The 23,482-nt window shown below is 36.6% G+C and overlaps 1 protein-coding gene across 1 annotated transcript in view; it reads right to left on the reverse strand.

Annotated features, from left to right (window-relative positions):
• Window positions 1-4,350: 4,350 nt before the first annotated feature.
• Window positions 4,351-23,482, reverse strand: part of Melk (maternal embryonic leucine zipper kinase) — a 96,873-nt gene continuing 77,741 nt past the window's right edge. Inside the window, exons 12-18 of the mRNA XM_005382898.2 lie at window positions 23,165-23,284; window positions 18,661-18,771; window positions 14,751-14,982; window positions 12,075-12,171; window positions 10,682-10,850; window positions 7,221-7,324; window positions 4,351-4,875 (exon numbers count right to left, since the gene is read on the reverse strand). Coding sequence (XP_005382955.1) covers window positions 4,698-4,875; window positions 7,221-7,324; window positions 10,682-10,850; window positions 12,075-12,171; window positions 14,751-14,982; window positions 18,661-18,771; window positions 23,165-23,284 — 1,011 coding nt within the window. The 3' untranslated portion in view covers window positions 4,351-4,697. The remainder of the gene's footprint in view (window positions 4,876-7,220; window positions 7,325-10,681; window positions 10,851-12,074; window positions 12,172-14,750; window positions 14,983-18,660; window positions 18,772-23,164; window positions 23,285-23,482) is intronic.

Raw genomic sequence — 23,482 nt, forward strand, 5'->3', positions numbered from 1 at the left:
AGACACGGTCTCACTTGCAGGCTGGCATCTAACTCATCATCCTCCTGCCTCAGCCTCCTGAGTGCTGGAAATGTAGACATGAATCACCACACTCAGTCCTGCTGAGGGAGAAAGAGAGGAAAACAAACATGGGCACTTAAAATTGCTTGTCTAGTGTGAAAATGTTTAAAAATGAAAGTAAAATAAAGATGTCTTCAAATAAACAAAACAAATGAAAAGTCTGAGGGTTCTTTAAGCAAAGATCAAAGGCCAAAAAATGACCACAGATGAAAACATGCAAATACAGAAATAAAGAGCAATGAAAAGGATAAATGTGTAGATAAATATAAATGCACAGCAATTGTTACATAGTTTGAACTTTAAAATGCAGACAACAATAATATAACGTGTTTAAACAATTGGAAGGTTTTTTAGCTTTGTTTGGAAAGTGCTATAATAGACTGCAATAAACTAAGGATGCATGTTTATACTCTACCATGTCCTCTATGAAGAGAGTAAACAACATATAAGAAGTTAATACATGGCAAATAATAAAATAATAGATCCAAAGAAGGACAAAAAGGAAACGAAGAAAACAAAGAATAAAATTATGCATACAAACTCAATTATAACAATAATTAAATTAAAAGTAAATTTGCTGTAACTCATCACTTGAACAAATGAGAAAACTGATATAATTAGCTGAGTAATACGCAGAAAAAGCATTAGCTAAACTTGACACCCCTTTTTGGGAAAAAAAATTTCAGCAAACTGGAAATAATACAGTATTTCCTTCATCTTATAGCAAACATCCATGAAAAACTTACACTTAATTAATATACTTAATGCTTTTTCCCCCATTAGGCAGCAAAAAGACAACGTTTCTTCACTATTTTTATCTTCTAAAACTTTTTGAGTGTTGTGTCAGTGCATTTTATATTTTCAGATTAGGGGTGCTTCTCTGGTATATTCAAATGATGCACTACCATTCAACAACGGAGTTATTAGTGTAGACAATCACATGAATAAATCTCTTAATATAGACATCCCGTGAATAAATCCTCATGCTATGTGAAATAATTTATACCCCAAAAATTCTACATAGTGACTAATTCTACTTACATAACACTGTCAAAACAAACAAACAAAACTATAGCGATAGAGATCAGATCAATGATTGCCAGGGACTAGGAGGCAGAAAGACTGACTATAAAAGAGGAAATCTTTTGAGGTGACAAAACGTTCTATTCTCAGCTATGATGACAATTATACAAGTAGATATATTCATTAAAACAGTATGAACCCCCCAAAATCACATGTAAATTACATTTCAACAAATTTGATCTTAAATTTATTTTTAATTTTTAAGTAAATGTACTTAGAACTTCCATTTGAAGACTGCAACTGTCAAGCTATATGTTTAAAATACATAATAGTGCCAGGCATGATGGCACATGCCTGCAATTCCAACACTTGGGAAGCTGAGGCAAGAGTATCACCATGAGTTCAAGGCCAGTCTGAGATACATAGTGAGTTAAAGACCAGCCTGCACTACAAAGTGAAACCCTATCTCAAAAAAGCAACAAACAAATAGTATCACTTAAGAGTAAGGCTAAGCTGTTATAAATGTTTATGTAACAGATCTCAAGGTCATAATTGAAAATGCAAATGAAAACCAAAATGAGATACTACTAATATACAAGTACATATTCACATCATGTGTGCTTCTGGTGAGTCATGGTAAAAAATTTTTGCAATTCATTGTTCCAAACCATGCCAACTTCCATAGAGTTAGAAGAGTAATCTTTCACTTACAAAAATAGATGAATTGGACCTGAAAAAATTAAAACTTTTATTCTCTCAGTATGCCATCAAGAAAGTTAAAAACCCACAGAATGGGAAAAATATTTGTATATCATATATTTGCTATCTTATTGCCATATATAATATCATTGATAAGGAACTTATATCTAGAATATATAAAATACTCTTATCACTCAACAATAAAAACCCAATTAAAGCCAGGCATAGTGGCACACACCTGTAATTCTAACACTAGGGAGGCTGAGGCAGGAGACTCTTTGCGAGTTCAAGGCCAGTCTGGGCTACAAAGTGAGTTCAAGACTAGCCTGCATAGTGAGACCCTGTCTCAAAAAGACAAAAAATAAATAAATAAAAATGGGCAAGAGATGTGAATAAATATTTCTTCAAAAAAGATACATAAATGACCAATAAGCATATGAAAAGATGCTCAATGTCTTTATCAGTAGGGAAAAGCAATGATCCACAATGACCTACACGTACTAAGATGGCTCAAAAAGAGAGCAGACAATTCTAGTGTTGAAGAAATATGGAAAATTAGAACTCTCACACATCACTGGTAGTACTGTAAAACAGTGCACGTTGATGGTTCCTTAAGAACCAAGGTAAATGACACAAGCAATTTCACTCCTCAGTATATACACAAGAAAACTGAAAAAGTATGTCTGCACACAAATTTCTACACTAATATTCACAGCACCACTCTTCATAATAACCAAAAGTTGTAAGCAACCTAATGTCCACCTAGTGAGTGTTCTGGTAAATGGATAAAATGTGATACTGTTATAGTGAGATTCAACGGGACAGGCACTCACAAGAGACCAAAAATGTAGGAATGAACAAAGCTTTATTTAAGAGCTAGCCAACAGACAAGTCTCCGACAAGGAGCCAGAGAAGATATCTGCGTGATCTGGGGTCTGCCTTCAGTTTAAATACCTTTTTAGGTTTCCACAGTAACCATGCAGTCACATTAGTTCATTGTTGGGAATTTAACAAGAAGGTCACAGAATCGTTACAAGGTTTACATTTCGCAGAAGTGGCCTGGTCATGTGCCAGTCAAGCAACCCTAAGGTGGACATTGTGGTTTAACATTTAGTCCATTCCCCAATTTGTTCAGTTCCTATTTTATAGCTGTTTCCTTTGGTGGGTTTTATGACTAAGCAGCGGGGAGGGTCTGAGGAGTCAGTTCATCTACAGTTTAAGTGAATTTAAGTGACTTCTCTTAAAAATGGAGTTACAGAAAAGAAAAATGGAGTCTCTTTTGCCCTGTCAATATATCCATACAATGGCATATTACTTACCTGTAAAAACAGAATGAAGTACCAATATACACCACATGATAAATCCTGAAAACCTTATGTTAGGGGAAAAAAGCCAGACCAAAGGCAATATAATGTATGCCATCATTTGTATGAAATATACAGAATAGTTAATCCATAGAGAGAGAAATTAGTGGTTGCTAGGAAGGGAAATGGAAAGTGACCATCCCCAGTAGGTACAGGGTTTCTCTTGGAGATGAAAATATAAAATCAGATTGTGGTGATGATTGCATAACTATGACTATACTAAAAACCACTGAATTGTATACATTTTAAAAGGGTGAATCGTAAAATATGTGAATTATATTTCAATAAAGCTATTATTTAAAAATATAAGATCTTTTCATAGCTCTCCTCTCCCAAAGCATTTAGTTTCCTTCATGACTTATTTTCAGCTAACTTCAACTTTCATCCTCTGCTATTTCCCCTTGTACCATTTTCTGCTTCTACCCCTAGATACGTTATCATTTTGTAACTTCATCTTTTTGCACATATTCCTCTGTCAGAATGCCATACTCCCCTTTTTTTCTCTCTAGTGAATCCTTATATATATCCTTCAAGAATAAATGCTGTCTCTTCCAATAAGTCACTCTTACTTTCAGGTCATCACTTCTATGCTGTAAGTATTGGTCTATACATCAGCAGCAGACTCTGAACTGCATGAATTTACTAGATAGTATCATCAGCTCTAAGACCTAACACTTATAAGTACTTAGTAAATGTTTATTGAATAAATGAATGACAAAACATTCCCTCGCTACTGGCCAGAAATAGTGCTATTTTTTCCAACTAGTGTAATTGGTAAAATTCATACAAAGTAACTTGAGTTCTGGCCTTTAGAGACCAATAAAATGAAATAAAAATACAAAATTGGCGCCAACACTGAGACTTAGAGAAATTATCATAAAGTAACATTTCATGGGGGTTCACAGTTCGGATACTTATCATTGTTGACTGAACATACTTACTGAAGTCAATACTCTTTTATTCAACATATTAAATGTGTTGTTTAACTCTGGTAACCGCAGCTGTGACTTAGTTAACGATCTCAATAAATCCTACTTAAATCAGAGACAGGAAAAAATTATGCAAATGAATTCTTATCTGTTTTTCTGCCCAAGGCATATTTGATAACAGATAAAGCATACTCCAAATAGTCTCTACTTAATAATCAGGAAGCCATTTGAGGTTTTAGTTGGATCAAAATCAAATACAAAGAAGAGAAGCCTGCTGCATTTACAAACAGTTTTATTTTAGAAAGAAATTATACATTAAAAGGATACAGGTAAGAGCTTACATCCACATATAGATCAGAATCTGGGAAAGTCAACAGTTATTAATAAACAAAGCCACATGATTAAAAAAGACAGTAACAGATAATGACAGATGGGCTTCCCTTTATTTCACCCACAAAATAATACCTTTTATTTAAAGATAAATGATATTAGTCTTTAAGACAGCTCTTTAGAAGTAAGTTTGTAGTTCCAATGGACTTTAAAATCAAACTAATCATACCAGTCTCCGTGTAGGCTGTATTACACTCATGTTCAAGCAGGCAGGACAGAAACCATCCATCAATTACACCTTGCAGCTAGACAGGATATCTTCCACTAATCTCTTGTAAACCCAGGCATCACCCTTAAGTCGCTGCCTCCTGATACCCACCACATCAGGCTTCTGGAGCTGGCATACTTCTAGTTTAAACTGCATTGTCACTTTGCCAAAATCTGACTGTGTTTGACACTTCAGAGTATAGCTGTGAAAAACAAAGTAAGATACCAGTTAGTAGGAAAACCATGAATATTTTGTACCATACCAGAGGTTTCTAAGCTTCTAAGAAGCTGGAGGGGGAAATGAGATATTATTTCATAATAAGCAAAGTACTATTGCTTAGTTTCCAAAAGGCCAGGCTATGCTTTAGTGATGGAGTATGACTGGTGTATTCTGAGAAGCTAAACAAAGATCCTAAGAGAGAATAAAGACGGAAAAGCTTTACCAGAATTCTCTTGCTCCAGAGAGAAGCCCCTCTTTCACAGCTATACATGCCACTCAGGCTTGAGAAATCTGGCATTCTTTATGCATCCCTTTCAACAGTGTAATCCAGGAACATTCGGCCATTTTCACAATGTTTACCACAAAGAAAAGCACAGGGAAGATTAAGAATATTTTGTATACATACACTTTTGTCAGGAACTTCTGTCTTTCATGTAAATAAAACTAAAACCACTATTCTGTCAGAAGGACACATAGTTTTGACTGTTTCTTAATAGTAACAAGACATAATGACTCTCCATATGATGGCAGAAAGAAAAGCAAGGGACAGCCCAAGGAGATAGTACTTTCCCATAGTGGGACACTCAGTGTCAGAACTACTACCTACATTAGCGATCCATGATGGAAAGACCTAGAAGCGAAGTATTATACTCATCTTAAAAAATAGGAATGATAATGAAAAGTTGCATACATTGAATTCATGTAAGTGAAATCATCTTAAAACTGCTTTACATCATACAGTTTTGTTTTACTGACCTTCAAATAAACAATAAGTACTATGACTGATTTTAAATTTCAGCTCCCCTAAATATTTAAGGGCATAAGATTGGGAACTTTTCTAAGAAATGTACAGAAGTTATTTTTTATTGTTATGTTTTATGAAATTTCATAAATTATCATTGTCTTACTAACATGTATTTTGGAAAAGGAGCATGATCTCTTAAGAAAAATAAGCAGTCAAATCAGAAATGCCAAAGGAGTACTCTGTAAAGTCCCTTTTTTTAAAAAAATTTTCTTTTGTGGCAAACCTCTACCACTAAGGTACTGCCCCAGTTCTATCTATCAATCCACCCATCCATCCATTTAGTAAGTTGCCCAGGATGGCCTCAAAATTGTGATCCTCCAGCCTTAGTACTTAAGGAAGATGAAGCATAAAACAATTTAGTTTGAAAACATTTTGTACTTATTGGAAAAAGACAATAATGCAACATAACTGACACCAGTAACATCACCACACTGAAAAATAGCTTTGCCTTTCTCCTTTGTCAGAAACAAGGTAAAAACAAACAGAAAGTAAAAAGAAAAAAAGGGGGTCAGAATAGAGACCTTCTGGTTGCTCAGGAAGTCAGGAAGACAAAGTATTGGTTAGGATCAAGTTAGTGATCTAATAAAGATTACATGCTGAAGGAAAGATTATCCAAAGGCCTGTGATAGAGATTTGGCTGAAGATTCTCCAACCAAGCCCCCAAGCATGAAGAAGAGACTGAGTTAAATGGCTGTGCTCTAATGAAGCCAAAAGAAAATCTGGGTTCATGTAAGAAATGTTTGCCGGGGCTGGGGATTTAGCTCAGCGGCAAAAGCGCCTGCCTGGCAAGCGCAAGGTCGTGAGTTCGGTTCCCGGTACCGGAGAAAAACCAAAAAAAAAAAAAAAAAAAAAAAAACAAGAAATGTTTGCTGACATTTACAGATAGTAAAACTGAAATTACACTTGCAAAAGATTGCTTCTTAAAATATTACTCTATAATGACTATTCTGTTTACATGGTTTTGATAAATCTATTAGTGGCTCTACTTAGCTGCTTTAATAAAGAAATTTTAGAGACATAAATTAGTGAAAATGCCTAGAAATATAAACATTTTGGGTAACCAAAGCACGGCTATTCAAAGCATGAGAACATCAGTACGGAGACGGTTTACTGCAGAGTAAGGGAAAATTTAAGTAACTTCGTTAAAGTACTAAAAACCCAATCCTACAAGATAGCCAGTCATAATGTGGGTTCTGTATAAATCCTGAAATGTTCAAAATGGCTCATTAACTTAGATTACAATTTTAAAAAATTACCGTAAAGTAGAAAATTAAAGGAAAACAATTTAAAAGAAAACTGGAAGTTCGATTTTTCCTGGTCTGAAATGAAAGTCTAATTTTCAAAGTGTATGGATACTTATTAGGTCAAATCAAAGAGAATAAATTATAAACAATGATAACTATAAAAACCTTCTGGAAAATGGTGAGAAAAAATTTTAAGTGGCAAGGTGGAGAGAATCAACCCACATTTCTTTGAAGCCCAGGTAAGTAATAAGTGAAACAATCTCTAAGTGAGATTCTTACCCCTTTTGGACAAAGTCAACATGCTTCTTTGGAAGAATAGACATTAATTCATTCAAGAGTTGGTCAGGATTCACTAATCTGGTTGTAGTCACATTATAGTGAAGCTTTAAAAAGAAAATAAAGGGACGAGAATAAATCTTTACAGCACAAAGTTCATCCCATCTGATCTAGAAACCCAAACCTCCTGAAAATAAACTCAACCCCCGCCCTCAGCCCTTTTGTAGCCAAGATCCCACTGTGTGGCCCACGTGTTCCTCAAACTCATGATCTTCCTGTTTAACCCTCTGAAGTGCCGAAATTATAGGTGTGTGTCACCCACCATACCCGGCTCTAACACCTTTTCAAACAGAAATATTTCAAGAAAATACTGGAAATACTGATAGCCAACTCTGTCATCTGAATTAAGATGGTACTGGGCAAGCTTGGAGAAATAATGTTTATTAGGAACTACACATTTATTATACATTCTATACTTTCACCTTCCTCCCCTACCAATCTTTTTAAATAAATTAACATAAGATGGCATCAACCTATCTGAACTTTACCTGTTTTTCCCTTTCTACACCAGGACAGAGACATAAACAGTCCTGAAATGTAAACTGTGGGAAGATGAAACAAACGCTCTAAAAAGCGAGCTTTGTATATAGTTGAGTGTTTCCTTAATTCTTTCCGGATTAAAGACTACTACAGAACTCCAGGAGCTAATTCTATTCCAATTTTGTGAAAAATTAAATTAATAGATATTTCTTTAAAGAAGTAATGTTTTATTATTCTTATTGACTGAGAGCATAATTCTAAGAATAGTTTCATTCCTAATTGGTATCTATCCCTTCCTTTATTGAACAACTATTTATTAAATACTTCCTATGTGCCAGGCACTGTTTTAGTAGGTCTTAGAAAGAGGGAAAAAAAAAAAAAATCCCTATCTTCCTAGTAGTTCTTCTACTGGCAAACCAAACCATAGTTTCTATGCCTTTTGAATTTGGGTTCTTTTTATGTATAACAAAATGCTGAGGTAGAAAAGGTTCCAACTGTCTTAATTTTCAAAATAAGAACCTGTGGCCCAAAGAAGAGATCTAAATTTCTTAAGATAGAGCTTCCCATACTGTGGTATAAGTTATCACTGATATACAAGAAAACTCTTGTAAATTTTTTAAATAACACACAGTTCTTTGTATGCCAAGTGTATCTCAATATATCCATTTTTAAAAAGTATCAATATAAAGAAAATACCAGATAAATAACAGTTCACATCACATGCCAATACAGCAAACGTGAAGGTGAGTGTTAAACGGAGTTTGTGGCCTCCACAAAAGGAATAAAAGCTTATTGCATAACAGGAATAAGCACCATAGCCAGGATGGGGCCCCATTTCTTGGCTCCCAAACCAGGGCTCTTCACCAAGTTAAACTGGCTTTGTCAAAATAATAAGCAGAATAGTTCTAAATTATAATTTAAATTACTGCTTTTGTAAAATAAAGAACAATCCTAATTTATCTATTTAAATTTCAGACTTGTAAAGACTGCTTCCTAAAAGACAGGTTAATTGCCTATGGTTTGCTATCTTAAAAACTAAGATGTTCATCATACTATCTTTCAATTTTCCATATGTTTATGATTTTTTAATACAAGATATTGGTAAAAAAGATAAGGCTAACTTTCTAAAACAAGTCTTTCACTTCTACAAAAGCTTAAAGTATTAAAAAGGGTTAAAAAAAAAAGTTAGATCAAGTTTCAGATTTCAGGTTTGTGCTAATTAGGACTGTGATTCTACCACATTCGTGTTAAAATGCTCAATGCTGACAATAATGATCCTTAATACTGCAACAACGTATTATATTAATACGACATTTCTGATGCAATGGAGCATCCCACTGTACAGCTTGTTTCTATAGCTCACCTCTATGGAGTTGCCAGGGTAGACATTACCTCCAGATTTCACAAATGAAGAAAATGAGGAAGCCAGGGATAAAGTGACCTATCCAAGCTACAAGGTATGAAGCTGGTGTTTAGACCAATCTTCTGATTCCCAATCCTGTGGTTTTTCTCCCATAACCAGGAAGTACTGGGGGACTAACTGGAAGGCCAACTAATACCACAGCAATTCCTATTAATGCGTTCAGGTTCCAAACATTTTACATAGATGAACATTTTTATAACATTAACCAAGGGTATTTGATAACCTCTTAGCAAGTTTCCTTAAGTTTATCTCATGTTTTATAATGAAATGACACTAGGTTTTTGTAATCCTAATATAGTTTAATTTCTGTCTCTGCTAGAGAAACCCAGAAAAGATAAAATGCACCTAATAAATAGCTGCATATAACCTAAAACTTCTCAGTGCACTATATAAATTGAACAAGGCAATAAATACTAATAAGTGCTATCATCTACTTCAAGATAGTGCATAAATGAGAACTCAAAACATTTTCTTCTAAAGCACCTTCTTCCCAATAACTCAGTATTTTCCTTTTCCAAATCCCCCAGAACTGCTCTGTCTCAGCACATAAACTAAGTACAGATTCAGTCCCCAAATCATAAACACTACCAGTGTCTCCCTTTTCTGGGACCCATACTCTTGGAACATGTTTTTATTACCAAACTGAGCCCAGTGTGCCAGAGCAGTATTCTAGCCTGTTTTCACTGACACTCTGGGGGTTCTTCTAGGGTGTGAGTTGTGTCTTATATCTTCCACTTCCACCAAAACACGTCATTCATTCAATGTTCCAATTAATGCTCAGACAGAACCCAAGAGGAGAAGTCACCTTATTTTTCCTTCCCACCTCCACCAAATACATTGTCCACAACCCTTTTATTTTATTTTATTTTTTTGATTTTTTCTCCGGTACCGGGAACCGAACTCACGACCTTGCGCTTGCCAGGCAGACGCTTTGCCGCTGAGCTAAATCCCCAGCCCCCCACAACCCTTTTAAAGCACAACAGATTACCAAATAAGATCCAAACCTCTTAGCCAGATCCTTGAGATCTTCCAGTCTACCTTTCCGGCCTGTCACTACTTTCCTCAAACACACCATACTCTAAGCTCAAATTAACTTCCCACACATTCAGGTATTTCATGAGGGCCTAATGTCGCAGTGATTCTTCTATGTGTCAGAGATGGGACAACTGACCTCAAGTGCCCTTAAGGCAGCTCTCAGTTCCCACAGACACCCCATGCTTGCCCCTCTCCATGTTGTCTCTGTCATTAATCCCTCCATCTGATCTTGAATACTTGAATTTGCTCTTTGCAGAGAGATTATCCAATTTACCTCTGTATTCTCAAAGTCTACTGCATAGAAACATGTATATATATATATAAATGCTCAAAAATATATTAACTAAATAAGTAAATAAAAATATTAATCAATTCATTCAATACTTTAAAAAAAAAAACAACAACAACAACAACAAACCAGCAGCCAACTTCTGAAATCCTTATTTAAGAATTCCAGCCCACTTACCTTCACTTTTCTTGGCCTATCTCTGGTACAGCCCTTCCTTTTGCTCCTGCTAAGCACAGTGATAACCTTATCCAATCCCCTTTCAAGGCTCCCAAACACTTTGGTTCCTTTTCTTTTCGGAGTATCCTCCATATGTGCCTGGTTAAGATCCACTTCCACTGAGCGGCACCTTTAAAAATCAACAAAGCAGGAATAGCACTGGGCCTCCTACATCGGGGTGCCTCAAAGAGACCGGCCAAGGCCAGATCATCTCACTCCTCCTCTGAAGGCACTAAAGGCGCCTCCTCCAAAGGAGCCATTCTCCATGCCCCCGAGCCAACAGCCACTCAGCAAAACTATTTATCCCCTTTGTTTGTTTTGTTTTTTAGAGGGAGGGTTTTCTGTTTTGATGTCAAATATATTAAGAAATGTAAAGAATGGTACAATGAACACCCATATCTACTGCTAGAGTCAACAATAGTTAATATTTTGCCACACTTTCTCTAAATATATAGACAATAAATACATTGAACAGTAAGTTGACAATAATTGACAAATAAATACATTGACAATAATACATGAACATATGTACATATTTGCTGAGCCATCTAAAGATGTTAAAATATTTCTTCAGATTGTGCCTCCACTGAGTAAGAATATTTTTATGGAACTCACAATATCATATTTAAAAATTAGTAATTCCATAGATTCATCTAATACACAGCTCATATTTTAGTTCTTCCAGCTGACCCAAAATGTATCATGCTTTAAAAAAAAAAGAGTTGTGCAATACCACAGCCAGGCGTGACGCTGCACAACTAGAATACCAGTTACTCAAAGAGGCCACAGCAGGTGATCTCAAGCTCAAAGCCAGCCCAGGCAACTTCGCAAGACTGTCTCAAATTTTTAAAAAAGTTTGTAGAGGTTTTGCCTAGCATCATAAGGCTCTGAATTGAATCCCTAGCATAAAAAAATAAATGAATAAATAAAGCCAATGAAGGGTCACTTATGCGGCAGAGCTTTTCATCCAAGAAGAGTAGGTTTCCTTTGAAACACTAGTTAGTACCTTCCACTACTTGGAAGAATGCTGCCTGATAGTGGATTTCTATACTCTACTGACAAAAAAAAAAAAAAAAAATAGGAGAAAGTGAGTATCAAAGAGGGAATTATATGGCAGGGGCAAGGCTGGCAGGATGTCAGTTTCACTATTGGTTATCAGTTGCACAATTTCACCCCATTAGGGTATAGCTCCAGTAATGGCCACAGACCATTCTCAGGAAGACAGATGTTCCTGCAGTCTAGTATCCAACAGCATCTATGTCACAGTTCAACTTAATCAGGTATGTCACAGAAGAAAAGAAAAATCTCATTACATATACTGAAGATCAAAAAATCTGAATAACTGAACACTTACCGCCTCTCAGGACTAATGACACCTGTCATTAACTTGTCTTTTCCTGCAGAATTTACTGGTGTTTTAATTGAGATTTCTTTCATGCACTGGTTTCTGGCTATTAGAAGAACAATGAACACAAATAATATGCAGCTGATACACTACAGTCATTTCATTTACTGACTCAGAAATATTGTAATCATTTATCCAGCAAAGTTAAATACTCTATTTAAAGAAATGTTGTCATGTAATTTATGAAAAAAAAAAATCGTTTTGCCTTGCATGTGTAGCTTTCTTTTACTCCACTGAAAACTGAGTTCATATAAATATGATAATCTAAATTGATCATATATAGATTTCATGAGTAATGATTCCACTTTCTATAAATTAAAGTCAATGTGTATTTATACAATAGCCCAATTTATGCTTTTAACTGATATAGCTCTGGAAGGTACTAATCCAACGACCCTATTTAACCCTGTTAGGCAAAATGATTAGTACCCATGAAATCTGCACAGAAGGTATTAAAGAGATATAAGCTTTGTTATTTTTTTGTATTTGTTCCAGAATTTGATACTTTAGACAAGATATGTGCATCCCAGATAGTTTACAACAAATCTGCATTAACAAATCTGGTTACCGCTGATTAGTTAAACTTGTTGTTCATGATCTAAGTTTTGTGCCTTTAGAGATAATCATATTTGTTATATGACAATGAAGATACAGTATCAAGTTTTTAAGAAGAGACTGAGTTTGGCTTTGTATATAACTCTTAAGCTCTACTCTCACTAATTCCACAAGAACAAGAAAATAAGATCAATCACAAATATCTGTAAAAACAGTTCTCATCTTTGTAGACTAGGAGTATCTGCTACCATATATAGTTGCCTTCTGACAATTACCACTGACAGGCTTACATAGTCGTCACAAAAATAAAATTAATGTCTATGTCAAAAATAACTCACTGTGAAAGTAAAATGCACTAATGGAAGTTGTCAATTTTAGCTTCAGCCACTTACTCTCTTATGCACCTCTAAGTTTAAAGAAAACAGCCAATAATAGTTTTGACCAACATAATCTGGCCAGAACAATATATATAAACTGATGATACTTCAAGATTATAAAATAAATTACAAACTGTACACATTTCAAAAGCTTAAGAGTTACATAAAAATTATCAATAAAGTGACTTACAGTACTATCAAAAGGCTTTTTAAAAAATCTCTGAATAAGCCAGGCATGGTGGCACATGCCTATAATCCCAGTACTTGGGAGGCTGAGGCAGGAGGATCACTGTCAGTTCGAAACTAGCCTGGGCTACATAGTGAGTTCAAGGCCAGCCTAAATTACATAAGGAGACCCTGTCTCACAAAAAACAAAAACAAATAAATCTCTTAAGAGCTAAGATGAGCTAAGGCCCATCTTATTTCCCTGTTCAACCTGATTCCTAAAGGACACTATTGTTAAGAGAACTAAGGTCCCACACTGTTCACATGTTATCTCACTAAACTCTCATAACAGGCACAGGCAGCCACATAAATATGTATCATCGCAGCAAATTAGCCTCACAGTTTTTGGGGAAAGTATTATTTGAGTTGACGAAATGGAAAATGTCACTAACATAATGGCCTTCCTAACAAATATTCAGGTATAGTCTTCCATAATATCTTCATGGATAAAAAGTTGACCTCTTGAGCTGATTCTCAGTTCCATTAGCAAGCTAGAAGCATAATAGTAAGAAGTAGTTTGGCAGCAGTTCACATAAGTTTGGGTTTACTAGGTCTTAATAAAACACAAGAGAAGGTCACAATTACTTGAAAAGGGGCTAAGAAAGCTTAGGGTCCATTTTTTAAACTGACATAGACTAGATTAAGGTAAATACAATTCCTTCGGGTTTGAATTTATTCCTTCATTTGGCAAATATGGCCCCTGCCACACCCTATGCAAGGCTGCAGTAAACATGGCAGTCTTTGCTGTCATGACACTTGGTGTCTGTCTTGTGAGACCCCACCCTAGGAAACTGGATTCAGTTCTACATTTTAAGAGGCACGCTGCCAAAGAGGAACGTGTCCACCCAACTAAAACCCTGAAGTACCATAAAAGCAATAGTTGAAATGGTAATAACTAAATTTGCGAGGAAACCAAGAGAAATGAGAGGGTTGTGGCATCCGGACACAGACATAAGCTAGCTGAAGGGCTTATTGGGTACGTGTGGTAATACAACAGGGCAGAACAGGAGCGGATATCAGAAGTGGAGATCCAGGCGAGTGAGAAGGGCTCAGGAGAGCCTTCAGACTGAGCCCGCTGTACGTGGGGATAAATGGGCAAGCAAGATTTAAACTTGGATATGCCCTTGGGTAAAATCACTTCACTAATCTGAGTCTTGGGTTGCTAAATAGTAAAAATGGGAACTGAGGTAAGCTCTAACTTGTCTTTCTGTTTTGACACCCTATGCTGCTATGTATCAGTCTTATAAAAGTAGAAAGGGAAAAAAATTACTACTTCAGAAAAATTAACCAATACACTTTCAACTAATGCAAAGTAACAGGATAAAAAAAAAGGCAACTTGACCTCTCTGGGAAATTCTGGGGAGCAATGCTATTAGTAACTTTTGGCCTGATATATGTTTATTTAACATAGCAAAAAGAATGACAGTTGAAGCTCTTTAAATCATTGATTAAATCACTTAGCAAATACCTTTTGAGGGTGTAGCATAATGATTCGGTGTAGTGAGTATTTGTCTTTTATGTTGATTCTTATTAACCGGAGTCTTAGGCTCAGGAAATACAAAATTCTCCTCATTCTTTTCAGCAGTTTTCTGAGTATACACATTTTCTTTGTTCTTTAATTTATTTGCAGATGCTCTGCATAATACTGGAGTTAATGATTTAGACTCCAGGCCACTGGATTCTGTCCAATGCTTGGTAAACTGGAAAAAAAATTACTAGATAAAGCACGGTGAAGAAGAAAAGTCAATTTCTTTACAACATGCCTTAATCACTTGCAAATTACCTTGCAGCATTTTTTATTAAAATTAAGTACTATTAAAAGAATGTTATTGACAATACTAAGAAATTTGAAAATGTATATTCAGTTCTCTTTAGTACAGGTAGTTCACATTAGTCCATTCCCCTGACAAGTAATTTCCAACATGTTTCAGGTTCAGTGTTTAAAAATACCCAAAAGTGGGGCTGGGGATTTAGCTCAGTGGCACAGCGCCTGCTTGGCAAGCGCAAGGCCCTGAGTTCAGTTCCTGGTACCGGGGTGCGGGGGTCGGGGGGGATATTCAAAATGGTCACAAATAAATCCTAAGAAATGTTTCCTACATCTAGACTGCCATGGTTTGTCTCCAACATGTACCAAAAAATAAAAGGCTGATCAGTGATTATGGCAAAAAAAAAAAAAAAGTTAAAATACTCTTACAGAAATGATGGATAAAAAATGTTTTTAATATTTAAAGAAAGGAAGAAGCCAGGTGTAGGGGTACACACCTGTAATCCCAGAGGCTGAAGCAAGAAGACTGCTGTGAGTTTGAGGTCAGCCTGGGCTACAAAGCAAGCACAAGGCTAGTCTGAACCACATACTGAGACCTTGTCTCAAATTGCCCCCCAACAAAAAAAACAAAAAGGAAATAAAGAAAATTGAGATAAACTAAAACATAAAATAAATTATCAAATAAATATAGGTTGGTTAAACTCTCAAGAAACAGAGTTTTGATTTACATATCAAATAGCTATGTTATTTTTATGAGATATATCTAAAATAGAAGGGCATGAAAGGTTTCATTGGTTTATTTGTACCAACACTGCACATCTCAATTTATGTACTTTCTTAATAGTTTATATATCTGGTTGGCCAGTTTTCTCCCTTCATTCTTAATCTTCAGGAATGTTTCAGCTACTCCTGCTCTTTTGCATTTCTATATACATTTTAAAGACATTTTGACAAGCTTCACATAAACTCAAAAGTTGCAATCCTGAATTTAAGATTCCATTTGGAAAAAAAGTTGGAAGTCTTACCCTTCAAATCTCCATATCCATTATCACACTGCACTGCTGTTCTTTCAGAACTCAGTGTATGGGGCAAGGCTCTTACCATTTATTCAACAAAAGCAGTTAAATAAGATCAGCAAACTTGTGGTGTTTTAACTTGCTCTATTCCCATTCCCTTTCCCCCAGTTCTCTGTAGTAACTTTAGAAACCAGCAGCCCACAATCATGATGAAAACCTGTAGCCTGGAGCTAATGGAGAGGGCAGAACAGGTTAGAGCTCCCTTGAAGCTTTATCCTCAGAGAACTGTCATTATCTAACCTGTCTGTTAGTTCCTTGGAAAACCCCTCTCCCAAGGCGGACTCAACTATTGTCCAGTGTAAAGAGTCTTTTCCCCAGAGCCTCAGGTTAAATTGCCTATAATTTCAGCATTCTGAGAGGCTGAGGAAGGAGGATCACAAGATCAAGCCTAGCCTGGTAAACGTAGTGAGAACTTGTCTCAAAATATAAAATAAAAAGGACTGGAGATGCAGCCTACTGCAAAGGTCCTGGGTTCAGTCCCCAGTACCACAGAAAAGGGAGGAGAGGAGAGGGGAGGCGAAGGGAGAGGGGAGTAGGGGAGAGGAGGGAAAGGAGAGAGGAAGGGAGAAAAGAGAAGAGAACAGAATAGAAAAAGAGAAGAGAGAAAACAGAAGCAAAGCAACATAAGGCAGGCAATGGAAAATAGTACACAGTTGCTTGAGACCATAGGCAATAATGAGGAAAACAATAGACTAACCAAAAAACTTAGAAGGAAAAGATGAAGAATGACATGCTCATGGTAGTTTTGAAAAGCTCCGACATGTACCTTGGAATCAGAAGGCCATATACATGTACAGAACTGTACACACTCTCAGGATTAATGTACTTGCTCAGGAAAGACCTGAAAAGATTCTCTAAATTCTTACCTTCAGCTGATGCTGCGCAAATAGAAAGTGAAAGCTAAGGCAGAGTTTTCAACCACCTGCCTCTACACTGAAAACATCCTGCCAAATATACACACAGTCCCTTACAAAGACTAGAAGACTTGATTCTACATCTAAGAAAATCTCCATTGCAAGCATTAGTTGTTTGCTATGATAAAGACTTTTGTGACCATATATAGTAAAGAACACAGACTTTACAGAATTAATTCAGAAAAGCCACTAAATAAATAGCAACATCAAATCCTACAGGAGGAAAGTACACTTGATTATCAGAGTTGCCGTGTTATTTAAAATGTCCAGTTTTAACAAATTAAAAATTTACAAGACACAGACATGCAAAAGGAATATGAAAGTATGGTTCATATATGGCGGGGAGAAAACAATCAACAGAAACTGTCCTTGGAGAAGCCTAGACACTGGATTTACCAAGCAAAGACTATTTGAATCAGTTTTCAAATATATTCAAAGAACAAAAGGAAAGCATATCGACAGAACCAAAGCAAAGTATAAGAAGAATGTCACAAGAAGTAGTGTATTAATAGCATATTTAAAAGAACAGAAATTCTAGTCAAACCGTATAATAATTATAATGAAAAATTTATCAGAGGAGTTCAATAGCACTTTAAGTAGGCAGAAGAAAGAATCGGCAAATTTAGAAACAGACTGTGAAATTATCTGGTCTGAGGAACAGAAAGAAAAAAGAAAAAGGAAAAATGAACACAGCCGTCAGAGAACTGAATGGCACCAACAGGTACGCCAATATATGCATAAGAGGGAAAAGAGCAGAGAGAAATATTTGAAAAATAATGTCCAAAAATTTCCAAACTTGATGAAAAACATTAATCCATACACCCAAAGAGGCTCAACAAACTACAAGGAGAATTTTTTAAAAAGAGGATCAAAAGAAGACAAAAACAGATCAGTTGCTGCCCAGAGTCAGGTGGGGTAGCCACAAAGAATCATGAAGGAGTTTTAGGAGGTAAGGAAACTGTTTCGGTGGTAGATACATGTTGTCAAAATGTATAAAACTATTGAAAAGGGTAAATTTAGTCAGGCACAGTGGCATATGCCTGCAATTCTCCATACTAAAGAGGCTGAGACAAGAAGATTCCAAGTTTACAAACAGTTTAGGCAACTGACTCAAAATAAAATACAATACAGCTCAGTGGTAGAGCTCTTACCTAAAATGCAGTCAGGGGACCAAGCGATGGAAGGAGGGGAAGGGAAGTGAGGGGGAGGGAATGTAGAAAGAATTAAGACACATTATGTACATGTACTAGCTGCCACAATGAATTCAATTAATCACTGTATACCATAAATAATCATTGTGTACTACAAATATCCACCAATAAAAATTAAAATTAAAAACTGAAATGAGCAAAGTTTTGAGTTCAACCCCACTACTGTCAAAAAAGTGGGGTTTAACTACTTAACTACATACAAATTATACTTCATTTTTTTACATGGAGCAATGAAATGCTCCAAAATAGGATCCTGGCTTTCCTAAACTTGAAAATAATTGACTTCCCTTTCATCCATATTTCAATAATCTCTCAATAATATTTTCAGTGGTCTAGAAATTGCAAGCACTTGCTTTCAGGTTAGTATACATGTTTTTATAACTTACATACACAGTAATTAAAAATGACCAACCTGTGGTGTTTGGGGAGTTGATAAATTGTCTTCACACCATTCATAGTCTATTAATCCAGCCACATAATTTTCACCACCTGTGGTCACATCTTCCAGACTCAGATTCTTTGACTATTCAGTTAAAAGACAAAAGAAGTTAAGGAATAGTAACACTATACTATGACTCAAGGCCCTGAAAGGAGAAACAAACCAGAGCTGGGATACTGAATAAACTCACCATTTAGTATAGAAAACAAAAAGGCAAAAATTTTCAGTTCAAATTATCAGAAGATTCTCTGACTCTTAAAAGTTTCAGAAAACTCTTATGATATATGGCATACGACTGACTTAGCTTACCATTATCACAGCCTTTATATAATAGACAACATTTACAAATAAAAAGCTCTACAAAAAGCAGAAGAGGAAAGGATGTGACTTTTGAAATTCAAGTTTTTTAGTTGTAAGAACATACAAAGCAGTTAATTATTTCTATCAGGTATAAACTAGCCTTATGAAAAGCTCTCCCCTGGACAGGATACTTGGGTTCCCAAGCTAATACTATCACCACAGTAACTTATTTTCACTCATCCTTTCCCCTCTCTACATATTCCCTAAAATCTAATACTCTACAGGGGTACTACTGGATTTTTTTTTTTTTTTTTGGTTTTTCTCTGGTACTGGGAAGCGAACTCACGACCTTGTGCTTGCCAGGCAGGCGCTTTGCCACTGAGCTAAATCCCCAGCCCCACTACTGGATTTTTATTTCTAATACCTCATCCTTCTTTTCCAGACCCACTGTCACTGCTATCTAGTTCAAGGACAAATCCTATTTCTCAACAGACAATATGGTCTCTGCTACCAATCTTTCTACCCTCTCAACCAGGGCACTAGAGTTCTCCAGGACTGGCAATTACCATCAGCTACAGCTTGTCTGCTTGGAGTGCTGTCTTGGTTACTTTTTTCTCGTTGCTGGGACAAAATATCTGATGCCCAAAATTAAGGAAGGAAAGGTTTATTTCCCTTACAGTTTGTGGAGGTTTCAGTCCGTATTTGGCAGATTATAAGGCAGAGTGGCACATGGCGGAGAGCTACAGCTCATGGCGGCAGAACACAGCAAAGCAACAAGCACACACACCAGTGAGGAATGGGGGAGGAATGGCCTCAAGCACTCTTTTCCTCTTCCTTACATATGCAAACTATCCACCCCAGGGTGGGTGCAGCTCTCACACCCATAATCAAACTCTAAAAGCCTGCCCCATGGCCGCATGAGGCTTTGCGGGGACACACAGACATAAACCATAACAAGTGCTATGCCAAAAAAAATACTGAAGCTGAGCCTAGGCCTAGTGGAGAGAAAGTTGAGAGTTGTACGAATGATAGCTGTCATGGGTACAGCAGGGAAGAGTAACGACACAATACTATCCCCGAGTGCACAATTCCATACATCATGGGATGAATTTTTAAAAATCATAGTCTTTCTCTCTTGCTCAAAAAACATCCCCTAATGCCTACAGCACAAAGTCTAAAACTCTAACATGGCATTTCAAGGTCTGCTCTAGACCAGCTCTTCCCTACCCTTCCAACTCACTTGTTCTTACTTTCCCCTACCTGAATGCTTCATTTTACCAAGCAAGTCCAGCTACTGTCAGCAGAATGTACCAAGCACAATTAAGTGCTTGAGCTTTTACTAATTCCATTTATCTTGCTCTGAATACTATGCTCCTTCTTTTCCATCTTTTTAAAAGCCCAACTGTTACAAGAGCCTGCTCGCCAAGTGTAAGGTCCTGAGTTTGATTCCAGGTACAGAAACAACAACAACAACAAAAACCCCAAATGTTGCCAGGCATGACGGCATATGCCTGTCATCCCAGCACTCAGGAGGCTGAGCAGGAAGATCACCATGAGTGCGAGGCCAGTCTGGGCTACACAGTGAGTTCAGGGCCAGCTTGAATTACATAGCAAGACCCTGTCTCAAAAACAAACAAACAAAGAAACCTAACTGTTGGTCCACTTCCCATGGTGATTACTCCCATGCTCTAAAGCACCTATAGCACACTTTTAGTCATTTATCTCACACATCACCCGCTACAACATTATATATATGTATGTTTCTTGCCTTGACTTAGTTGTTAGAGAGGAAGTACCACACCTCATACAGTCTATCTCCTGAGATCCAGTATGAGATGAGACCAACCAGTGTTGCTAATAGGACTACATTATCTAATCATAGTATATTATTGGGCTGGGGATTTAGCTCAGTGGCACAGCGCCTGCCTGGCAAGCATGAGGTCCTGAGTTCAATTCCCGGGACCAAAAAAAAAAGCATATTATATATTATCAGACTATATTATCAGAGTATATTATTGTTTCACTGAACTTCCATATACTGACTGATAATTGATAATTACTTGCTTTCACATAAAAAATACTCTAGAGAAAAAGGGTCATTTTATCTATGATTCTATCAAGGGAGAGAACAATATCAAAAATCAAACTGTGATTTAGTGATTTGTATAAAGATCTGAAAAAAACCCAAAATTTCATTTCTACTTCATTTCTTGTCATTAATAGCCCATTTGCTATAAAAATCCATCCAATAATATGACTGCCCAAATGATGACACTCTTAGGTAAAATGTTCATTATGTAGTAGATGGAAGAGTAAACATCTTCCCAGATATTTTCCATTTGAACACTTTTTATATAAGGAACTCAACTGAGACCTGGTCAATTCAGATATAAGAAAATCCAATGGCTTAGGAAAACGTCTCAGATATCTTAACTAAGGAGTCATAAATTTAAAAATTTATTCAAAATGAGGGCATGGTGACACATACCTGTACTCTCAGCTACTAAAGAGGCTGAGGCAGGACTGCAAGTTCAAGCCCAGCCTGGGCAATAGAGCAAGACCCAACCTCAGCTAAAGTGATTGTTCTAAGTGTAGAGGTATCTAATGCTTTTCTATGACTTTCTTGATCAGAAGCAAAGCCTGGCTTTTGTGTCCTGAATCAAATGAGTCTGAAAGTGATGGGTTGGTTCATGGGGTGATAAGCAAAAGATCTGCCTGGAGAGGGGGTATATACTTGCCCAATAAAACTCTCCAAGAAATGATTAGAACACCAGTCTAGGAATAAGATTTTCACTTCGGAGATTTCTTTACATAACAGACACTTGCACTGGTGTTTTTTGTTCTTTGGTTAAAAAGACCAAGTAGGGAGGGAAAATGGGCAGAGGGCAGTTTGGTGTGGCAGGGACACAAAATCTACCATATCCATGATTAACAAGGACCAAAAAGAGAGATCTGAGTCCTTAAAGAATTGAGGAGAGAATGCATTCAACCAAAAATGATGAAAGAAGTGGCATTTTAACAGTTTTTTTTTGCAGTTTTGAGACCTAACAAAAAAAATCACCTCATCCACAGTGAGATGAGTTATTCAAAATTCTATAAAGAGAAGCAATTGCCTCTGTCTGAGGACAACAAAGGTACAGTTTCCTAATGCTAGATAGAGCCATTTCAATTGCAACCTGAATTAATCCAAGAGAAGATTATATTATAAAATTCTATACCCACCTAGCAAAGTATTTAGACAGCTGAATTTTAAGCTATGGGAGACACAAAGACCCACACAGATAATATATTAATGCAAGCACTTAGGAATAACATGTTGCTTCCAATATGTAAAGCTGCTCCACTGTTGTAAATGTCTATGACAAAGGAAACTAAGAGATGACAAAATAGAGAATAAATTTGGTTAAAAGCAACTTTCATGCAAGGAATCTGAGTTGTATGAGCCATAGCCACTGCAAAAAACTAAAGCTAAACCCCTTAACATAAACATGAAAATATTTATTAAAGTCTACTGTGTTATTTCCTGGGTATGTAATATTATACCCAGGAAGTATAATATTCCTGTATTTACAAATCTTATTCCAAACAATTTTTAAAATGTTCTCTACAATTCAGTAACACTGTGTCCTTTTAAGGCCCTTGCACATACTTAAATTATACAAACACACACACACAAGAAGACTGGGAAGACAGTAAGATATCAACTACATCATCTATAGTTAGTAGGCTTATTGGCCAATTCTGTTTTCCTTTTAACTCACCTATTCCTTTTTTTTCTCTTTTTTTATGGTTTTTTGGAGACAAGGTCTCACTATGTAGCCCAGGCCGGCCTTGAACTTGTAGCAATTCTCCTGCCTCAGCCTCTCAAGTGCTGGGATTACAGGCACCAACATGCCTGGCTTAATTTATCTATTTTTATAATAATCATGAACTGTTTTTGTGAAGAAAAAGGGCTGGAGAGGGGAAGATTTTTTAAAATGTCATGTTAACATTCAAACTTTCAGAGTTCAAGTTCAGAACTCTCCATTTTTCTCATCAAAAATATTTAAATCCTAAAACATTTTGCCTTGGCACCTTGATACTAAGAAGTTAATGTTCCCAGCAGTATGTCCACTCAGGAACAGGCTGAGCCATTACAAGACAAGCAGATGTTCACACAAAAAGCTCTGGCATTTACCTTTGGAGTGGCACTGGCAGGTTCACAGGAAAAAGAAGGAAGCTGTAAACGAACTGGTTTTCCCCGAGCCTTCTTGGCTAGAAGCAGAAGATATGTAGCTGTGAGGTGATCATATTGCCACTAGAGGAAAAGGAAAATGAGTTGTTTAGAAAACTGCTACTCATTGAAATGCTGTTCTATTTAAAATTGATCTTTTTGGCCAGGCCCCGCCTTCCGCAGAGGTCAGCTCAGGTAGTTTTAGTCCGACCATCCTAGGAGGGGCTAGACACCTGGGCTCGAGTCTGTGCTCGCCCACACCGCCACGGTTCCCAGCTGAAA

The sequence above is a fragment of the Chinchilla lanigera genome, unplaced genomic scaffold (genome assembly GCF_000276665.1).
Source record: "Chinchilla lanigera isolate Chin_1 unplaced genomic scaffold, ChiLan1.0 scaffold00018, whole genome shotgun sequence".
Classification (NCBI taxonomy): domain Eukaryota; kingdom Metazoa; phylum Chordata; class Mammalia; order Rodentia; family Chinchillidae; genus Chinchilla; species Chinchilla lanigera.